The sequence below is a fragment of the Aspergillus ochraceoroseus genome (genome assembly GCF_002846915.1).
Source record: "Aspergillus ochraceoroseus IBT 24754 chromosome Unknown P175scaffold_3, whole genome shotgun sequence".
In the NCBI taxonomy this organism is placed as follows: Eukaryota; Fungi; Ascomycota; class Eurotiomycetes; order Eurotiales; family Aspergillaceae; genus Aspergillus; species Aspergillus ochraceoroseus.
Window position 1 is genome coordinate 2,716,752 of NW_024468478.1, and position 15,543 is coordinate 2,732,294.

General features: G+C 48.0%; 5 protein-coding genes across 5 annotated transcripts; 2 read left to right on the top strand and 3 right to left on the bottom strand.

The window, feature by feature from the left end:
- Positions 1-5,771: 5,771 nt before the first annotated feature.
- On the bottom strand, positions 5,772-6,131 carry P175DRAFT_0501076 (uncharacterized protein). Its single transcript, XM_040897085.1, has one exon. It carries the CDS (start codon positions 6,080-6,082, stop codon positions 5,855-5,857), a length of 228 nt encoding a protein of 75 aa, XP_040753610.1. The 5' UTR covers positions 6,083-6,131; the 3' UTR covers positions 5,772-5,854.
- A 636-nt stretch (positions 6,132-6,767) lies between these two features.
- Positions 6,768-7,993, bottom strand: P175DRAFT_0557142 (SSH4 family protein; the record flags this gene model as incomplete). Its single annotated transcript, XM_040900748.1, has 2 exons — positions 6,768-7,911; positions 7,989-7,993. 2 exons carry the CDS (start codon positions 7,991-7,993, stop codon positions 7,056-7,058), a joined length of 861 nt encoding a protein of 286 aa, XP_040753611.1. The 3' UTR covers positions 6,768-7,055.
- A 615-nt stretch (positions 7,994-8,608) lies between these two features.
- On the top strand, positions 8,609-11,464 carry P175DRAFT_0501077 (uncharacterized protein). The gene is made up of 2 exons (XM_040897086.1): positions 8,609-8,937; positions 8,989-11,464. Exons 1-2 carry the CDS (start codon positions 8,836-8,838, stop codon positions 11,206-11,208), a joined length of 2,322 nt encoding a protein of 773 aa, XP_040753612.1. The 5' UTR covers positions 8,609-8,835; the 3' UTR covers positions 11,209-11,464.
- A 443-nt stretch (positions 11,465-11,907) lies between these two features.
- P175DRAFT_0501078 (putative Ras family GTPase (Rab4b)) lies at positions 11,908-13,397 on the top strand. The gene is made up of 4 exons (XM_040897087.1): positions 11,908-12,060; positions 12,144-12,208; positions 12,291-12,325; positions 12,392-13,397. The coding sequence occupies exons 1-4, from the start codon at positions 11,998-12,000 to the stop codon at positions 13,282-13,284; spliced, it is 1,056 nt and encodes a 351-aa protein (XP_040753613.1). The 5' UTR covers positions 11,908-11,997; the 3' UTR covers positions 13,285-13,397.
- A 272-nt stretch (positions 13,398-13,669) lies between these two features.
- P175DRAFT_0557145 (NAD(P)-dependent alcohol dehydrogenase) lies at positions 13,670-15,014 on the bottom strand (the record flags this gene model as incomplete). Its single annotated transcript, XM_040900749.1, has 3 exons — positions 13,670-14,669; positions 14,751-14,873; positions 15,000-15,014. 3 exons carry the CDS (start codon positions 15,012-15,014, stop codon positions 13,743-13,745), a joined length of 1,065 nt encoding a protein of 354 aa, XP_040753614.1. The 3' UTR covers positions 13,670-13,742.
- Between the last annotated feature and the right edge of the window lie 529 nt (positions 15,015-15,543).

Sequence of the window (15,543 nt, forward strand, 5' to 3'; positions counted from 1 at the left end):
GTCATCATGATCATAATATCGGAGAAGGTGGGGTGAGTTCGTTCGCGGGTGATCAGCTGTCAAAAGTAAATGGGAGCAAGAGGAGGGAGTGAATGGAAGAGCAAAATGGAGAGAGAGAGAGAGAGAGAGAGAGAGAATATGGAGCTGAGAAACTCGAAATCAGAGGCGACGCTTTCGTTCTTTTTTAAACTTCAGTGGAGAAAGCTTCTTAGTCGCTTGCTCTTTTGAGTTTCCTTCCCTCCTTGGGATGTTGACCGAGGTCTTACATGTAAGGAAGAAAAAGAGGATCTTATACGCAGGAATCCATAATAATAATAGTAATAATAATAATAACAACGCAACATGCTTCATGATAAGAAAAACTCAGCCCATCCGGGTAAGAATATATTTATTCGTTTTATTTGTATATTTTTCCTTTTTTATAAATTCTAATATTGTATCCTTCTTGGAGAACATGATGATGGTATTGACCCCAGAGGCTATCTACTACCTCCTAGTGGCACCATTCCATATCCAACCTTGAAGTACTCCGTACCTAGGTATCTCTCTGATCGACATGAAAAAACAGAAGAATTTAGGAGTAAATACCATAATCCTCACCCATACTAAGTTCCTGCAAGTACTATTGGTTACTAACGACTAAATAACAAAATCCCTACCTAATGAGAATACTATGATTCCAGATTATTCCCATTTGGTCTTAACGTAATATCAAGGAGAAATAAATTACCAGAATTTCGAACGATTACACCCCTCCAGATGATTGGGATGTCTTGCGCTATTTCCCTTAACCCATCTCTGGCACATGAGCTCCCAGTGGTGACGAACTAATCGGTTGCTGGCATTCCAATCGTCTGGTCATCACAGGTTCTCTCGATTGGAAACTGCATGATGATCAGATGGCCAAAAAGAACTGGGAGAAGAAGAAAGGCATGGAATGGATGCGATTCGTAAATCTAGGCGAAGTTACTAAATTCCGATGAGGAAAGCTGCAGGACAGTTAACAGTCTAACACAGAGTTAAAATTCAGCCAAGAAAGACTACTACGCTCTCTTTCTCTCTTCGACAATATTACCAGGTGCAGACTGAAGACTTGGAGTCGGACTTACAAAGTACCTACTTAACTAACACAGTATCAGCAAAATAAGAAGAACTCTAAAAATGCGGCTGGAGCGAGATTTGCAATATGAGCTACGCCCCTAATTTCCTTTTGAGTCGTCATCCTACTCCGGAGTACACAACGGCCAGATTCCCCCTTCTTGCTTAGCCAGCAGATGGACATGGTCTAATCCGAGTCATGAATTCTCCTTTTTAAAAAAAAAAAAAAAAAAAAAAAAAAACATACACTGTCGAGACTTGGAATTCCTTCCTAAACAACAAAAAAAAAAATAAGTTCATACTGGAGCCCACCATAATATCATGGGATGCGATTTACTACGGAGTAGAATTACCAGCCAAGACCTTCAGCCAAAAACGTTCAGGACAACGGTGATCCTAGCGGCGATCTCCAACCCCGTATAATACTTACGAGCGAAGCAGCCACCACCTGTGCGTGCCGCTCTCGGCCACCCGGCCGCTCAAGAGCTACCCACGGAGCTTTGGTGGGGAGGCCAGACATAGTGTCATGAGCGAACAATAATACGAAGCCCAGGCCATCCTCACCCTAGATTATGTAGTTTTTTCAGCTCCAAAAGTCGACGCAGGCGAAAGGCTGAGAGAGTCGTTTAAGAGTGTAAACTTTGATCCTGCCAATTGCACATTATCTGGAATGGATTCTCGAAACCAACCACGAGGGACACACAAAAGCTACTCAGTCTTGACATGATTCACCCCACCACAGAAGTTAATCTTCTCCATATCATGTGTCATGCATGCATCATCATATACTTACACTTACCCCAAGAATGCAAATCCTCCAGTCCTGCCAGACACAGTAATGGTGGTGCCTATGACTTCAATCTTCCTTCGACATGGCCTTGTTTTTCTAGAATTCCCCTCGGTAAGTTCCCCCAGGATATCATTCCATGGTCATCTCTGGACACGTTCTACGTAAGGATTCGAATGGATGGTTCACGGCCAAATTTCCATTGCTTCCTTGGGCGTATCAAGCTCAGCCACAGTTCGTCTAGCTGGTACTCTAAACAGGGACGCGAAATAGATCCCCTCCTGAAGTCGATTGGCATTTCATGGTACATACTCGGAAGTAATGATCGATACGGTGGATAAGTTCAAGGGGAGGAGGAGGGGCTATGGGCTTTCGTTGCGACACTATAATCTCCAACAATTGGAACGGAGAAGAGGTATACAATTTCTCCGCTCATACCCATGGGGAATAATCAACATCCGACCCGCAATCTCTATTGTTACTGGTGGTACTAGACGACTTCTAGTGCAGGCCAGATTATCACAGCGGTTGACTTGCAGGTAAGCTAGAGTTTGCCTTAGCGTCTAGCAAGGCTCCCATCACCGGAAACAGCAAGGCGTCGTCACCCCAGCCCTAGTTGCTGCAGATGATAATCAAGTCTTCCTGCAAGTCACCACAAACGGTGATGCGCTTAAAAACCAAGAGTCCTCTAATATCGATGCCCCCGGATAAAGCACCCTGACACCCGGGCATTAAAGATAATGAGATGACGGTGGTCGGCATCTCGCTACATTCAACTGTCCAGGATTATCAAACGATACTGCGAAGCACAGGGGTGTGAAGAGTGCGATGGAATCCAGCAGATTCAGCTTTCTTTTCCTGATGCTTTGAATAATGCTTTGCTCTGGTATGCATCGGGGTGATGTTGTCTATTTTGGAAGGGGAAGGCTCGGATTGCCGCTGCAGGACGACCCTCTCTTTGCTCAAGCAAAAAGCGCGCGCAAATGGTGAGGAGATAATGGATCAAGCCACACTCTCTTTTTTTTTTTTTTTTTTTTTTTTTTTTTAATTCCTTCAACAGCATGTCTATTCTCTTTGCCAGGCCCTAAAAAAAAGTACCATCCGTCGATTTTTCTCATGCATGAGCGGGCCATTCACCAAGGGACTAAGTGTCCTCATTTCATCTTCCTTCGGATCAGGGAGCCGAATAGCAGATTCTGGAAGTCCAAGACCGTTCGTTGTAGTCGGGCCCTTGTCGTTCTCAATGGCACTTGCCCTCCATCTTCTGATGTTATTTTGATTTAGTGACCAGAAATAGCCCGCGCTGCATATCGAAGAGTCCAAGATGCATATTGTCGACAATTTGCTCTGCACTTGGGAGTGAGCGAAACAGACGCGTACTCCGTATCGCGGGCTGCACGGACGCTCACTGACTCCGCTGTTGTCCTCCACTCACACCCGGGAATGACCGAGGACCCGGATGTGGAGCGAACAGCTCTGGCACTACTTCTGCGTACTGAGTTTCCCAGAACAACTTCACGCGAATCAATTGCCAAAATAATAATACGCAGTCTCCCTCAGCCTTTTCAGAGACAATTCAGCCAAGTAAGTAGTAGCCCTTCCGTGTCTTTGTCCAAAACATCTCCCCAAGTTAGTTAGGGTATCATGCTATTTTTACTCCTTTTTTTTTTTCTTTCTTTCTTTCTTTCTTTCTTTCTGCTCTTATTTCAAGGATAGATCGAACTAAATATCAATTGTAAATTAATATCAATCTACTCCTAGACAGCGAGCGGAGCTTAGTGTCCGGCTCCACAAAATTACCGGCCTCCTTTAAGAGACCTTCGGACTACCGTCGAGTTGAATACTCCGTAATGCGCTGTCCATCATCCACTTTTTTTTTTTTTTTTTTTTTTTTTTTTCAGATTATTGGAGGTCTGGATCCTTCTATTATTACAAGAATGTACCGAGAGTACCTACGGAGTACAACTACTCGAAGAGTCGAACATTTTCTTTGCTGCCACTGAAAAGAGAGCTTGTGAGATAGGAAATTGGTGATATGCAACCTTCCTGGTCGATCAGTCACGTTTCTCCACGAGTAACTACATACATACCTCCTCCTACCTACAGGTACTGAAGGCGAAGAACAGGCAGGACTCTTTTAAGTCCACCGGCTCCCTAATAAATTTTTTGGCTATGAGATTCATTCATTCATCCTGGCTATTTGGATTTGGAAACTGTTGTCGAGCGGCTCGCCAAACTCGGGTGGTGATTGGATGTTAATTAATACAGAAGAGTTGGACCTCTCTAAAGTTACCTAAGAGTGAGTAGTTAGTTAGTTAGTTAGTTCACTAGTAGACAATTAGTAACATTAACGATTTCCCTTGGAATCGCAGTAGAGGTAGATAGCCAGTGGCTGGCGCGAACTCTCTTGCAGTGGGTTTCCTTTTAGTGCTGCAGGCGGACTGTGAACAGACCCCCGTTAGCGCAGGCTACGAGCACTTACTGGTGGAACTCGACAACGGGGGTTGGCCGGTCTAGGGAGAGAAAGGACCCTATAGGCCTAGAGAATCAGCTTCAACGACCTGGGATACTCCGTCGTCGGCTGGTCTAGTATGAAGGAGAAGGGATGAGGGGGGGGGGGGGGGGGTAACTTTCCTCTTTTGGCATCGTGTTTCTAACTACCTACCTAGGTACCTGGTAGTGTTCGAAAAAGATGAGAGTGAGTAGTTTAGGTATCAGCAAATCCAGAGCAATAACATGGAAAGCATTTCTTCAGCGGATACGAACATGCAAGGAAGAACTCCTCCAATGACAGATTAATAAGATAAAGAAACCAATAGTTACCCACTTCAAAGGTTTTTTTTTGTACTCCGTACAGTGTAGTACTTTGTACGGAGGTACCCCCCCCCCCTTCCTTTCAAACGGGGCGTCGCATCTGCGCAACCGATCTGATCCTCGGAGACCCAGACAGACATGCCCCGTTCGAGCCAAAAAAAAAAACAAAAGAAAAGAAAAACCATTGTCTATCAATCAATCTTCTCGGTTGGTTTTCTTGGTTGGTTTCCTGAATCTTACCATGCATATACATTGCTCGTGGTGATTTCCCAACAATGATGAAGGAAAGAGAACCGAGTCGTCGCGCAATTAGAAGTTCATCTGGTCTGGTCCAGGAGAAGTGGAAACAGCACTTGATTCCAGGAAATTGCGGCTTATCATAGGCTGAATGGAAAGGCCGAAGATCGAACGCGAGTCTGGTCTGGCCAGCTGTGTCCAGGAGCGAGCGTCGTTTAGCGAAATCGACTACTGCAGTTCTTATGCAACTAATGGGAAACCAATCGCCTGAGCCTAGCTTTCTTACCTTGTTGTTCTGTCATTGTTCTCGTTTACCAGCCGAGCAATCACTCGAATACCACGACTCTGATTTTTTTTTTTTTTTTGGAAATTTTGCCTGACCTAGCTTTCAGAGGTAGGAAGTAGTGTAGTGCTTCAGAATACTCCTACCTATCCCTCGGGTTGATTTGTTTGGCTCTCGACTCGAAATCACGTATACTAACATCTAGGACCGACTCCCGTATGTATACTCCGTATAGACAACTATGAGATACATCAAGGTAGGATCCTCCCGATGCTCCTTAACCGTATATTTCACCTGTGATTCTTCCTTGACATTACTCTACTTGATTCTCTGCGCAATCAATATGTCCTGGGCTGCTCTTATTTGCCTAGAGTCCCTAGACAGGGGACTACCCCGTTGAGTCAGTTATAGAAACCCAAAATAAACATCGGTTCATTCGTGCAATCCCGCCGGTAAAAACCTTATTCTATACGTTCCGTCTATTTGCGAGCATGCTTGCTTTTTCCGAGTTTCTTCGAAACACATGAAGAACCATACATGCATCACCTATACCTAGGACCTACAGCGGGATACCTTCTCTATCTTAAGCGAAGCATCTAGAGTAGATAGATAGATTCGGGTTTATTTCGGCTAGGCTATTCCTTGTCCATTCTATGAAGAACCCACTCTCCTTCACCCTTGTATACCCAGTATATGGAGGAGACAGGGAAAGAAATGAATACAAGAAACGGGTGGAAGGAAACGATGAATGAAGGGAATGGGAATGGGAATGGGAGACGTCCAATGATTCCGTCCGGATCCGATATACTACTACGAAGTACGGAGTATATCAGGTCTATCTTCTTCTTCTTTTTTCTCCTCATTTGCCCCTCCTCCTGTATGACGTCAAGCCCTCAGGTACCCAACATACATTATATATATATATATACCTTAGGTAGGTACTACTCAAATCATCAATCATCGCCTTTGGAGTAACTAATAACCCTACTCTTGAACCTCCCTCCCTTCCTTCCATGCAGTCTAGACCGACCCCCCCCCCCCCGTAATACTAAATCCTAAATAATACCGCTGACACGCACGCACATATATCAAACAAACAATCCCCCGGAAGCAAGTCGCCTGCTTCCCCCCGAAGCCACTAAATGTATCTTTTTTTCCTTTTCCTCTCTTGCGATCAACAGGGAAGATCCCATGGCCCCTGGCTGATCTTGCAGGTCATGTTTCTGGAATGTCTCACTGCTTGTCGCCGTCCGCGTTCTAGGCTTGTCCGCGCTTTTCCTTCCATTTCCGGGAGCTGGGGATGGGGGGTTGTTCGTTCGATGAGACCGTTAATAGTCGTGGGGGTTGGTTGGGTGGGCTTTCCTCTCTCCCTTGTATGTTGTTACTATTTTTGATTCTGTGTGTGTGTGTGGGGGGGGGGGGGAAGGGCTGGGCCTGGCGATAGATTAATAGAATAGGTACACGGTACTGTATTGTCTAGGGATTTTCTGGGATTGTTGTAAATTCTCGGTAGAGACTATTTTGGAAGAAGTAGGAAGTATAAAACAGAAGGCCCCGCGAGGTGTGGGTGGACATTAATTAATTAATTAATTGCCTACTCTTTATGTGTAGATGCATATTTTAGCAGCAGTGTTGGCGAACTTGTCAAGCCCTTGATGTGGTTTCTGGTTTCTGGTTTCTTTCTTCTTTTGTCCTTGTCTGCGTCGGCCGGTGGGGATGGATGCATCGCTGCACGAACTTGTCGAGGGTGGATGGGTGGGTTCTTGACTCTACCTAACCGTGGGACTAGTATATATATACATCATACGATAATAAGAATAATAATCAGGATCGAGGTCAGGGCCTCCAGAGCCAGCCGGCAGCAGGATTATTATAACACACTTCGAAATCAACGCCTCCGAAGAGCCCAACGGCTGCGTGCAAGTCAAAGTCCCCTTCTAAGCCTTCGACCCCCCCGGCTTCTTCGTCGGTTTCCTCGTGTAGGTCCCAGCCGCCAGCTCTCTGGCCGTTTCGCGTGAAGAAGACTTCAACCTTGAGCTTGTGTGTCTGCGGGCTGGCATTGCTATGATCGGGAAGATGGAATGTCATTCCCAAGCCTAACGTCTCGCCCACGCTAAATGCCTGCGTGAAATCTTTCCCGCCCCAGCAGTCATTCACAAATCGGCAGCCATCGTCAGAGAAGACCCCGAGGCTTCCTCGCTGCCAGCCGGGGGAGCACCATGTCGGGTAGGGCTGCGCCACGAACCCAATAGATAGCCCACTCGCCTCGCCGGGAGCTGGCCCTGCCCGGAGACCGAGCAGTTTCACCTCGAAATAGATCGTCTTGCTTCTCTCCGTGACAAACGGCGAGTCAACCAACGAAAAATAAACAGGCAGGTTGCTCGATACCAAGCAATCTCTATGCCTGTCTCGCGTGGATCCTCGCCAGGAATCCCCGTGTTTGTATATACTTCCGCGAAACTCTGGCGGTGCTATAGGGCTGAGGTAGACGACAGCAGGTGGCTGGACGGGGGGGGATAAGGGATTCCGGTCACAGAACTCAAGTGCCCGGTCTGCATCGTCGCTGGAGGCATTTCCCGTGCTCGAGACCAAGTTGCCCGCTACCGGTGGAGGAGGAAAAGTCGTAGTGTCAGGGACAGCCTCCTGCCAGTTATGGTATGGAGGGGGTTCTGAGTCCCTAGCCCCGGCCGATCTATATATAGTCAACATATGGTGGCGGTTGGGACGCCCTCATTAACCTGGGGGTGGCCCTGGAGGGGGGGTCTGTACGCCATTATCGTGTGTAAGACCTCTTAGCCTGAGAGGTGGCTGGATACTGCAGATGCGTCCTTGTTCAGTTAAGATCAAGCTCGGGAGGATACACTTGATCTGTGGTCTTCGTGCCAAGTGTGTGGCTGTGCTCCAACATCAAATACATACCAATTCCGCTCTAGTTTCCATCGTAAAAGGCTTCACTTTTCCATCCCCAATGGGGGATACAGGCAAGGTTCCCCAATCCTAAAGGGGGAATACAGAGTACAGTATACAGCGCACAAGAACCGCAGTTTCCCTTACCTATGACCCCTACTTGAAGCATTTCGCGAATTCGATTTGATGCTATGTACTGATGGTTCCTTGCAATGGGATATTTTTAGTAAGCTGCATGCAGGCGAGTGAGACATCCTTTGCCATCATCTTGGGCAGTCAGTCATTGGAGCATCAGGTCCTAATTTTTCTTTTTTTTTTTTTTTTTTCTTTTCGAGTTCGTCCCTCTTTTAACTCAGTAGAAGATCTGAGGTTTCACTTTCATGTGACCTGTGTGCCATGATTTTGAGCTGTACAAAACTCTCTCTGACTCGACTCCGCGGGAGATGGCGCCCTCCTGCCTTCGTTTGAGATCTCTCTCTTTCTTTTTTTCTATGTTTTATATTTCTTTATTTCTTTATTTTTGATCTGAGATCACTTTCTTTCCGATTGCGAGTCTTTAAACTATGGGTATTCCATTCCGTTCGGAGATTTCTAGGTATTGATTTGATTCTTGCCAAACCACTCACTCACTCACTCACTGCCTTCGGAATCTTTTCCATAAGCTGGCTGCTTTTTTCTTTTCTTTTCTTTTCTTTCTTTTTTCACCAACATGCCGGCGCTGGTTGAACCAGGCAATGGGAATAAAAGGCCTCGACGGTCTTCCATTACACAGCATTTGCAGCGTATACTTCATATCGACAAACAAAGTGACGTAGGTGTTCCTCTAGGGTATACTTGGTAGAGTACTCATTATCAGAATCAGAGAAAAGACGATAGCGGTGCAGACTTCTCAAATGTGAATACTACTACGGCAACGGCTCGTCCTCAGTCAAGTCATCTACCGGGGGTCAGTGCAAACGGCACCCATGGAGGAAACTACAAATCATTTGATGCGAGCAAAAATGGACACAACCGCCATTCATACTCATCCTTCGGCTCAAAGTTTACGGGGGGAGTGAATACTTCGGAATCCCGACATAGTGCTTCTCTACAGTCTGTCTCCCTGGAGCAACAACAGCCGTTGAAAGCGCACCCTTTTTCAGATGTGTCGTCGAATACGCGTGGTGAGGCCATCGTTTTGTCCACCTGGAACCACAATGTTGTCGAGAAGAAAGACAGACGGGCGACAAAGCGCCTGGAAGCAGAGAGGGTGGAGCTCGAGAAGCGGTTGCTCAAGTTGGAAGAAGCCGAACGGACCGGAGACATGTCTGCCCTCAGACGAGAATCTCGTAGACTAACCAAGAAACAACCATTCGGGAGCTCAAGCAGGTCATCGAGTGCGAGTGGGGACGAATCTCGGCCTTCCTCACGTCTTTCTTCGATATTCTCGAGCTCGCGGCGGAGGTCACGGTCTCGATCAAGCTCCTTCGGCGCAGACGACCGCCCCAGTGCGAAGCCACCAGTCACCGTGTCCAAGGAGAACCCAAGGGATGGTGCAAATGGGAACTCGGCCACGTCGAAAATTTCTATTACGCTTCCCGAGCGCCTAAGTACCACCATATCCAGGGAGCTCGCCACGAAAAGCCGCGCCCTTCTTTCGTCTGCGGAGCAACAAATTGAATCCGCGCAAATCCCTCAGTCGGGCTCGAAAACATCCTCTCCCCTGTTGGTATCTAGTGGGCAGGCGCCGGAGAATGGAGTTAATGCAACACCGTCACAGGTAGATCTTCTGTCGACTGCGCGCAAAGAAAGCGACCCAGAATCGAAGACTTCATCTGCTAAAGATGCGTCGCTGCCCCAAGTAGACTTGGATCGGTCATTATTTGCAGCAAGTCTCAAACCTGGGAAGAGAAATAAAGCGGCATCTTCTAAGAAAACGGCGGATCAAGGGACTCCCAACAGCAGGCAGAATGCGGTCAAGCCTTCGCGAGATACTGATCAAAATGACCCTACCTCAAAGAAAAGCCTGCAAAGCGGCTCGACGAAAAACCTGCTAAACAGGACGTCCGCAGATGGCATCATCCAAAGACATAAAAAGGAGTTTAAATCCTCTCCTCTTGCAGAGTCCCAGACTATCATTAACGACATGGATTCTCCGACGACGCCAGAGGGAGCTACACAGCTGCTAAACTCTAGGACTTCTGATGCCGCCAAAAGATCACAACTTTCGGACTATTCCGGGAAAGCTTCTCGCTCGCACCTGGATATAGCAAATTTTTCCCAGCCTTTGGGTGAAAATATAGGGCAGAGAGGAAAGGCAAGAGTCAATTCGTCTAACAGCTCCAGGTCGTTCTCAAACATAACATCGACTTTGAGGTTCAACCAAACTGCCCCATCCCTACTCCAAACTAAATCGCGGTTCCATAACCAGTCCGATACCAAGAAATTCGTCGCTCCACTTTCCTTGAAGCAACCCAAGTCACCAGTACTTCCTCAGAAAAGCCCCAGGCGAAACAGTCATACTATGCCGGAGTCAGACCTGGTCTGGGATCACAGTCACAGGCAGCGGCCATCAAGCGCCTTGTCCGGTGCTAGTCGCTGGCAGGAGGCCGGATCAGATGGCTACAATACGTCGGATGAAGCTACCGCCGATACGTCCGCTGGCTTTGCAACTAAGCATGCTTTTGAGCACACTCGTTCTGTTAGTGTGGATACCATACCGTCCAGTCTGAGAAGCAGTCCTGCACCGGTGGGCTCCAAGATACCGATTAAAAAGCCAGCCCCGGCGGCACGAGATCAAGTCGACAAGCTCTTTGTCATCTGCTGCCGCTGCAAGTTCTGGCATGACTTGCCTTCCGAGGCGTATGCGAAACTGGCGGCTACAGACCCTCTGACTGTCGCTTCGGATGCAGAGTTGTCGAATGCGTGGGATGCAAACTCCTTCTCCAACAGATTCACTTCCCAGGAGAATTACTTACGCACACGCATCACAACCGACACGTCCTTTTCCCCGGTGCAATGTTGCTGGTGCAATCACAATATGAGCAAGCAATGCTGCCAAGGATGGAGCACTGTAGTTCATATGCAGCAAAGGCTCCACTAACTGTATTATGTCTTTCTTCAATTCCTGGAATCCGCCATTATTGTACTTTGCTTTTCTCTTCCCTTTCGAGGGCCTGTTTTCTTTCCACTGGATGGAGGTCCATATCGATATGATACCGATTTATGTTGAATATATGAGTCTGTTAACTGTGTGAATTTGAGCCTTTAAGTAACGAGGCAACCTCTCTCTCTCTCTCTCTGCTAGGATTTAGATAGTAACTCCTTCCACGTGCGATTTATGTCAGATTTTGGCCTCGGTTCGATCGTGCATAGGTAGAGAATATCGCAAACTCCGCGCTCCAAGCGCGAACCCGTAGAATCGTCGACCACGAAAAGAGGGGTATGATACTGTAGCTGAACAGGAGCATCTCGAATTGAGCGTTGGTTCATCCATTCAGTCGTAATGGACGAATTAAAAATGGGTTGGTTGGTCTTCTGGCGCAAGTTAGTCGAAGACTTGTAAAGTGGGGGGAAAAGGTTGATAGATTTTGTCGATTGAGCTACAGAGAGCACAGTGAAAAGAATAACAATCATCACCATCACCATCATGTAGTTATCAATGGAAACAAGATATTTATTTATTCATTGGAGTAAACCAAATAAGAGAATGAAGTCGAACTATTTAGGGAACTATCGGACTCGGCGGATCCCCGGCATCTCCAGAAAGTTCACTAAATAAACGACCGGACTGTCTCTTTATTATTGTTCAACTGCGAGCATTTCTTCCTCTTCTTTCCCTTCTTTTTCCCCCTTCTCTCCGTCCCCATCTTAATGGCTTGTACCTGGCGCCATGGTGCGTCAAAGGGGACTTTCAAATGCTTCGTCAATTTCCACGGTGCCGGAAAGAAATCAGGTATGCTGAAAGATTCTGATATTGCAGCACTTCCCCCCTCTCTTGGGCCATCTTTCTCTTTCTCTTCTTCTAATGTTGAGTAGGAGCTAGAGAGCATGTATGATTATTTGGCCAAGGTTATTCTCCTTGGACCTAGTGGTGCTGGAAAGTGAGTTTCTCTTCTAAAAAAAAGAAAAAAAAAAAAAAATAGCCAGTGTCCTTGCTGACAGATCCCATTTGGTTCCCTGCAGGTCTTGCGTGCTTCATCGGTTTGTGAAAGATGAATGTACGGAACTCTCCCCCTTTCTTAGAGCCGGAGAACAACAGGCTCGCTAATACAACGCGCTTGCAGGGAGAGTGCTATCGTCGCAAACGATCGGAGTCGAGTTCTCCTCGCGAATCGTCAAACTGGGCACCGGCCCCCGGCGCACAAGGATCAAATTCCAGCTCTGGGATACCGCAGGCACAGAGAGGTTCCGATCAGTCTCACGCTCCTACTATCGAGGCGCTGCCGGAGCGATCCTTATCTACGATGTAGCATCCCATGCCTCGTTTGCGTCCCTCCCGACTTTCCTCATGGATGCCCGCGCCCTTGCCTCCCCCAACCTCACGGTCCTGCTGGCCGGCAACAAGGCGGACCTCACCTACGACTCCTTCAGCCAAGGCGAGTACTACGCTGAAGACGCCACGCGACCGCCCCCAACGCCATCAAGCACCACCTCCAGCAAACAAGACGGTTTCCCCTACGACGCCGCCGGCGGTTCCTTTCGCTCCACGACGACCCACCTGGGAACCGGCACCCGCATGACCGCCACCACGCAGACCTCGCACGGCCGCGAGGTCCCTATCGACGAGGCGTCGCGCTGGGCGAGCAAATCCAATATCCCCGTTGCCGTGGAGGTCTCCGCCCTCACCGGCGACGGCGTCGAAGAGCTTTTCCAGCGTCTCGCCCGCATCATCCTGACCAAGATCGAGCTGGGCGAGATCGACCCGGACGATCCCCAGAGCGGGATCCAGTACGGAGACGGCGCGCTCTACGGCGGCGGCGGCGGCGGCGGCGGCCATGGCACCAGCGACGCGTCAAGTATTCGCAGCCAGATGACTCTGGACGATAGCGCTGTCCAGCTGCACCGTCGAACCCCGCGCCGACGAGCCGGGAATAATTGGAAATCCGGCGTGCGGGAGTGGGAGGACGTCTTTCGGTTGAGCGGGTCGCATCAACGAAAGCGATCGGGGTGTTGCTGATTCTTCTTCTTCTTCTTCTTCTTCTTCTTCTTCTTCCTCCCCGCGCGCGAACGAAAAAGCTGGATAATATTGGGCTACTCGTTTCTTTTTTTTTTTTTTTTCTTTCTTTTTTTCTCTACGCTACACTATACCCCTAATGACATACATTCCTTGACGACTGAACCTTTTTTTTTTTTTTTTCCTGATTCGTTGCTTATTACCATTCAGGCTTGCGTGTGTGTTTTTTTTTTTTTTTTTTTTTTTTCACTATAGATAAGAATAAGCATTGTCATTCTTGTTAACATCATCAGCCTTGTTTTGTCCTTTTTTGTATCTTTCAAGGGTTATCCAGAAGAAAAATTCAAAGAGGAAAGCAGAATTAATTCACCATGCATTGTTGCAATTTTCTTCATCATTATTATTGGGTTCATTCTTCATCGGGTTTCATATCATAGTTAAAATAAGTTAAAAAAGGACATTCATGAGTCCACGCCTTCAATCAGGGTCTTGATACCCTTTCCGGCCCGGACGTCCTTGAATGCATTTTCGGCCTCGTCGAATTTGACGGAGCTGGTAATCAGTTCCTTCACGCTGAGTCGGCCCGAGGCCACCAGCTCCACGGCGAGCTTATAGTCGCCGCTTCCGTAGCGGAAACTGCCCTTCATGTTCAGTTCCTTGGTGCAGGCGGCCATGATGGGGAAGTTCATCTCGCTCTTGCCCATGCCTCCCTGCACGTAGGTACCTCCGGTGCGGAGGACGTGGATGCCTGTATGGACTGAGGGCTCCACACCGGAGGCGTCAATGGCAACGTCGGCTCCGCGGCCAAGATGGTTCTCCTCGATGATCCGGGCCGCATTCTCGGCGGAGGACACCCTGGCGGGTTCGAAGACGGCGGTCGCGGCATACTTCCGGGCAAATTCCAGCCTGGGCTTCTGGATATCCACGGCGACGATCTTGGTAGCGCCGAACGCTTTCGCCACGGCGCAGCACAGGAGTCCGACGGGGCCAGCCCCGAAGACGACAACGGATTGACCGGGAGACACGTTGGCTTGCCTCACAATGTGCACGGCGACCCCGAGAGGCTCCATCAAAGCGCCCTCGGGCAGGGACATGGAGTCGGGGAGCTTGTAGCAAAAGTCCTCGGGGAGGACGTAGTACTTGGCCAGCGTGCCGTCATAGGGCGGGGTGGCGGCAAAGGCCATCTTCTCGCAGAGGTTGTATTTGCCTCCCTTGCAAGGCTCACATCGACGACAAGGGACCCCGGGTTCCATGGCGACATGATCGCCGACTTTCAGGCTGGTGACGGCGGATCCGACCTGGGCGATGACTCCGGAGGACTCATGTCCGAGCACCATGGGGTCTTTGACTACAAACTGTCCAATCGCACCATGTTCATAGTAGTGCACCTAAGAGAAGAAAAAAGTGTTATTCAATGATGACATTCCCCGGATTTTTTTTTTTTTTTTTTTTTTTTTGATGGTACATACATCGCTACCACAGATACCGGTATACTTGACGTTCACTAGAACATCATGGGAATCCTTCAGTGCTGGGACGGGACGATCCTCAAACTTGACCTTGTGAATTCCCTCAAGGACAAAGGACAGATTCTAAAAATTGTAAGAATTAGCATTCTATTGACCGTGAGGAAGAAAAGAGAAGGAGGGGGGGAAAGGAGGGGTGGGTGGGGGAGTATGTGTATGGAGATCTTGGGTGCTGCTGATATTCCTCTATACCTGAGCTGTAGACATGGTGTAATTCAATTCAAAAAGAAAGAGAATGAAGCAAAAAGGGTGAAAAGAAGATTGTTGACAAAATGAAGGTAGAGAAGACGGTGTAGAGGTTGTTGTTCGGGTATTTATATCAGATCATAATATATGAGCGTGGGGGTAAATTCTGAGCTCAAGTATCTCTCGGCCTCCAACAGGGTCCAACTAAAAAAAACACACACGATTGGGTCAATTGCTGCAAGTAACGTACTAACTATACTATAGTAATTGACAGCCTGTGGTGGGGATGTGACTGATATTTAGCCGGTAGTCGAATATCTGATTTATCCGAGAGAGAAGAAAAGAATACATTAGGGAGTAAACCTCTATCCATCTATCCATCTATCCATCTATATCAGTCAGATCGAACCCCATTGACCGAACGAGGGAAATCGCTGATGTTGGACAATAGTTATATACGTATATCATCTGCGTCATCCCTTCTCCCCGTCTCGCCCGAGAACTCTTTTTCTTGTCCGTCTCCCGGGCTTCAATTGAAAGCTCTTGTTCT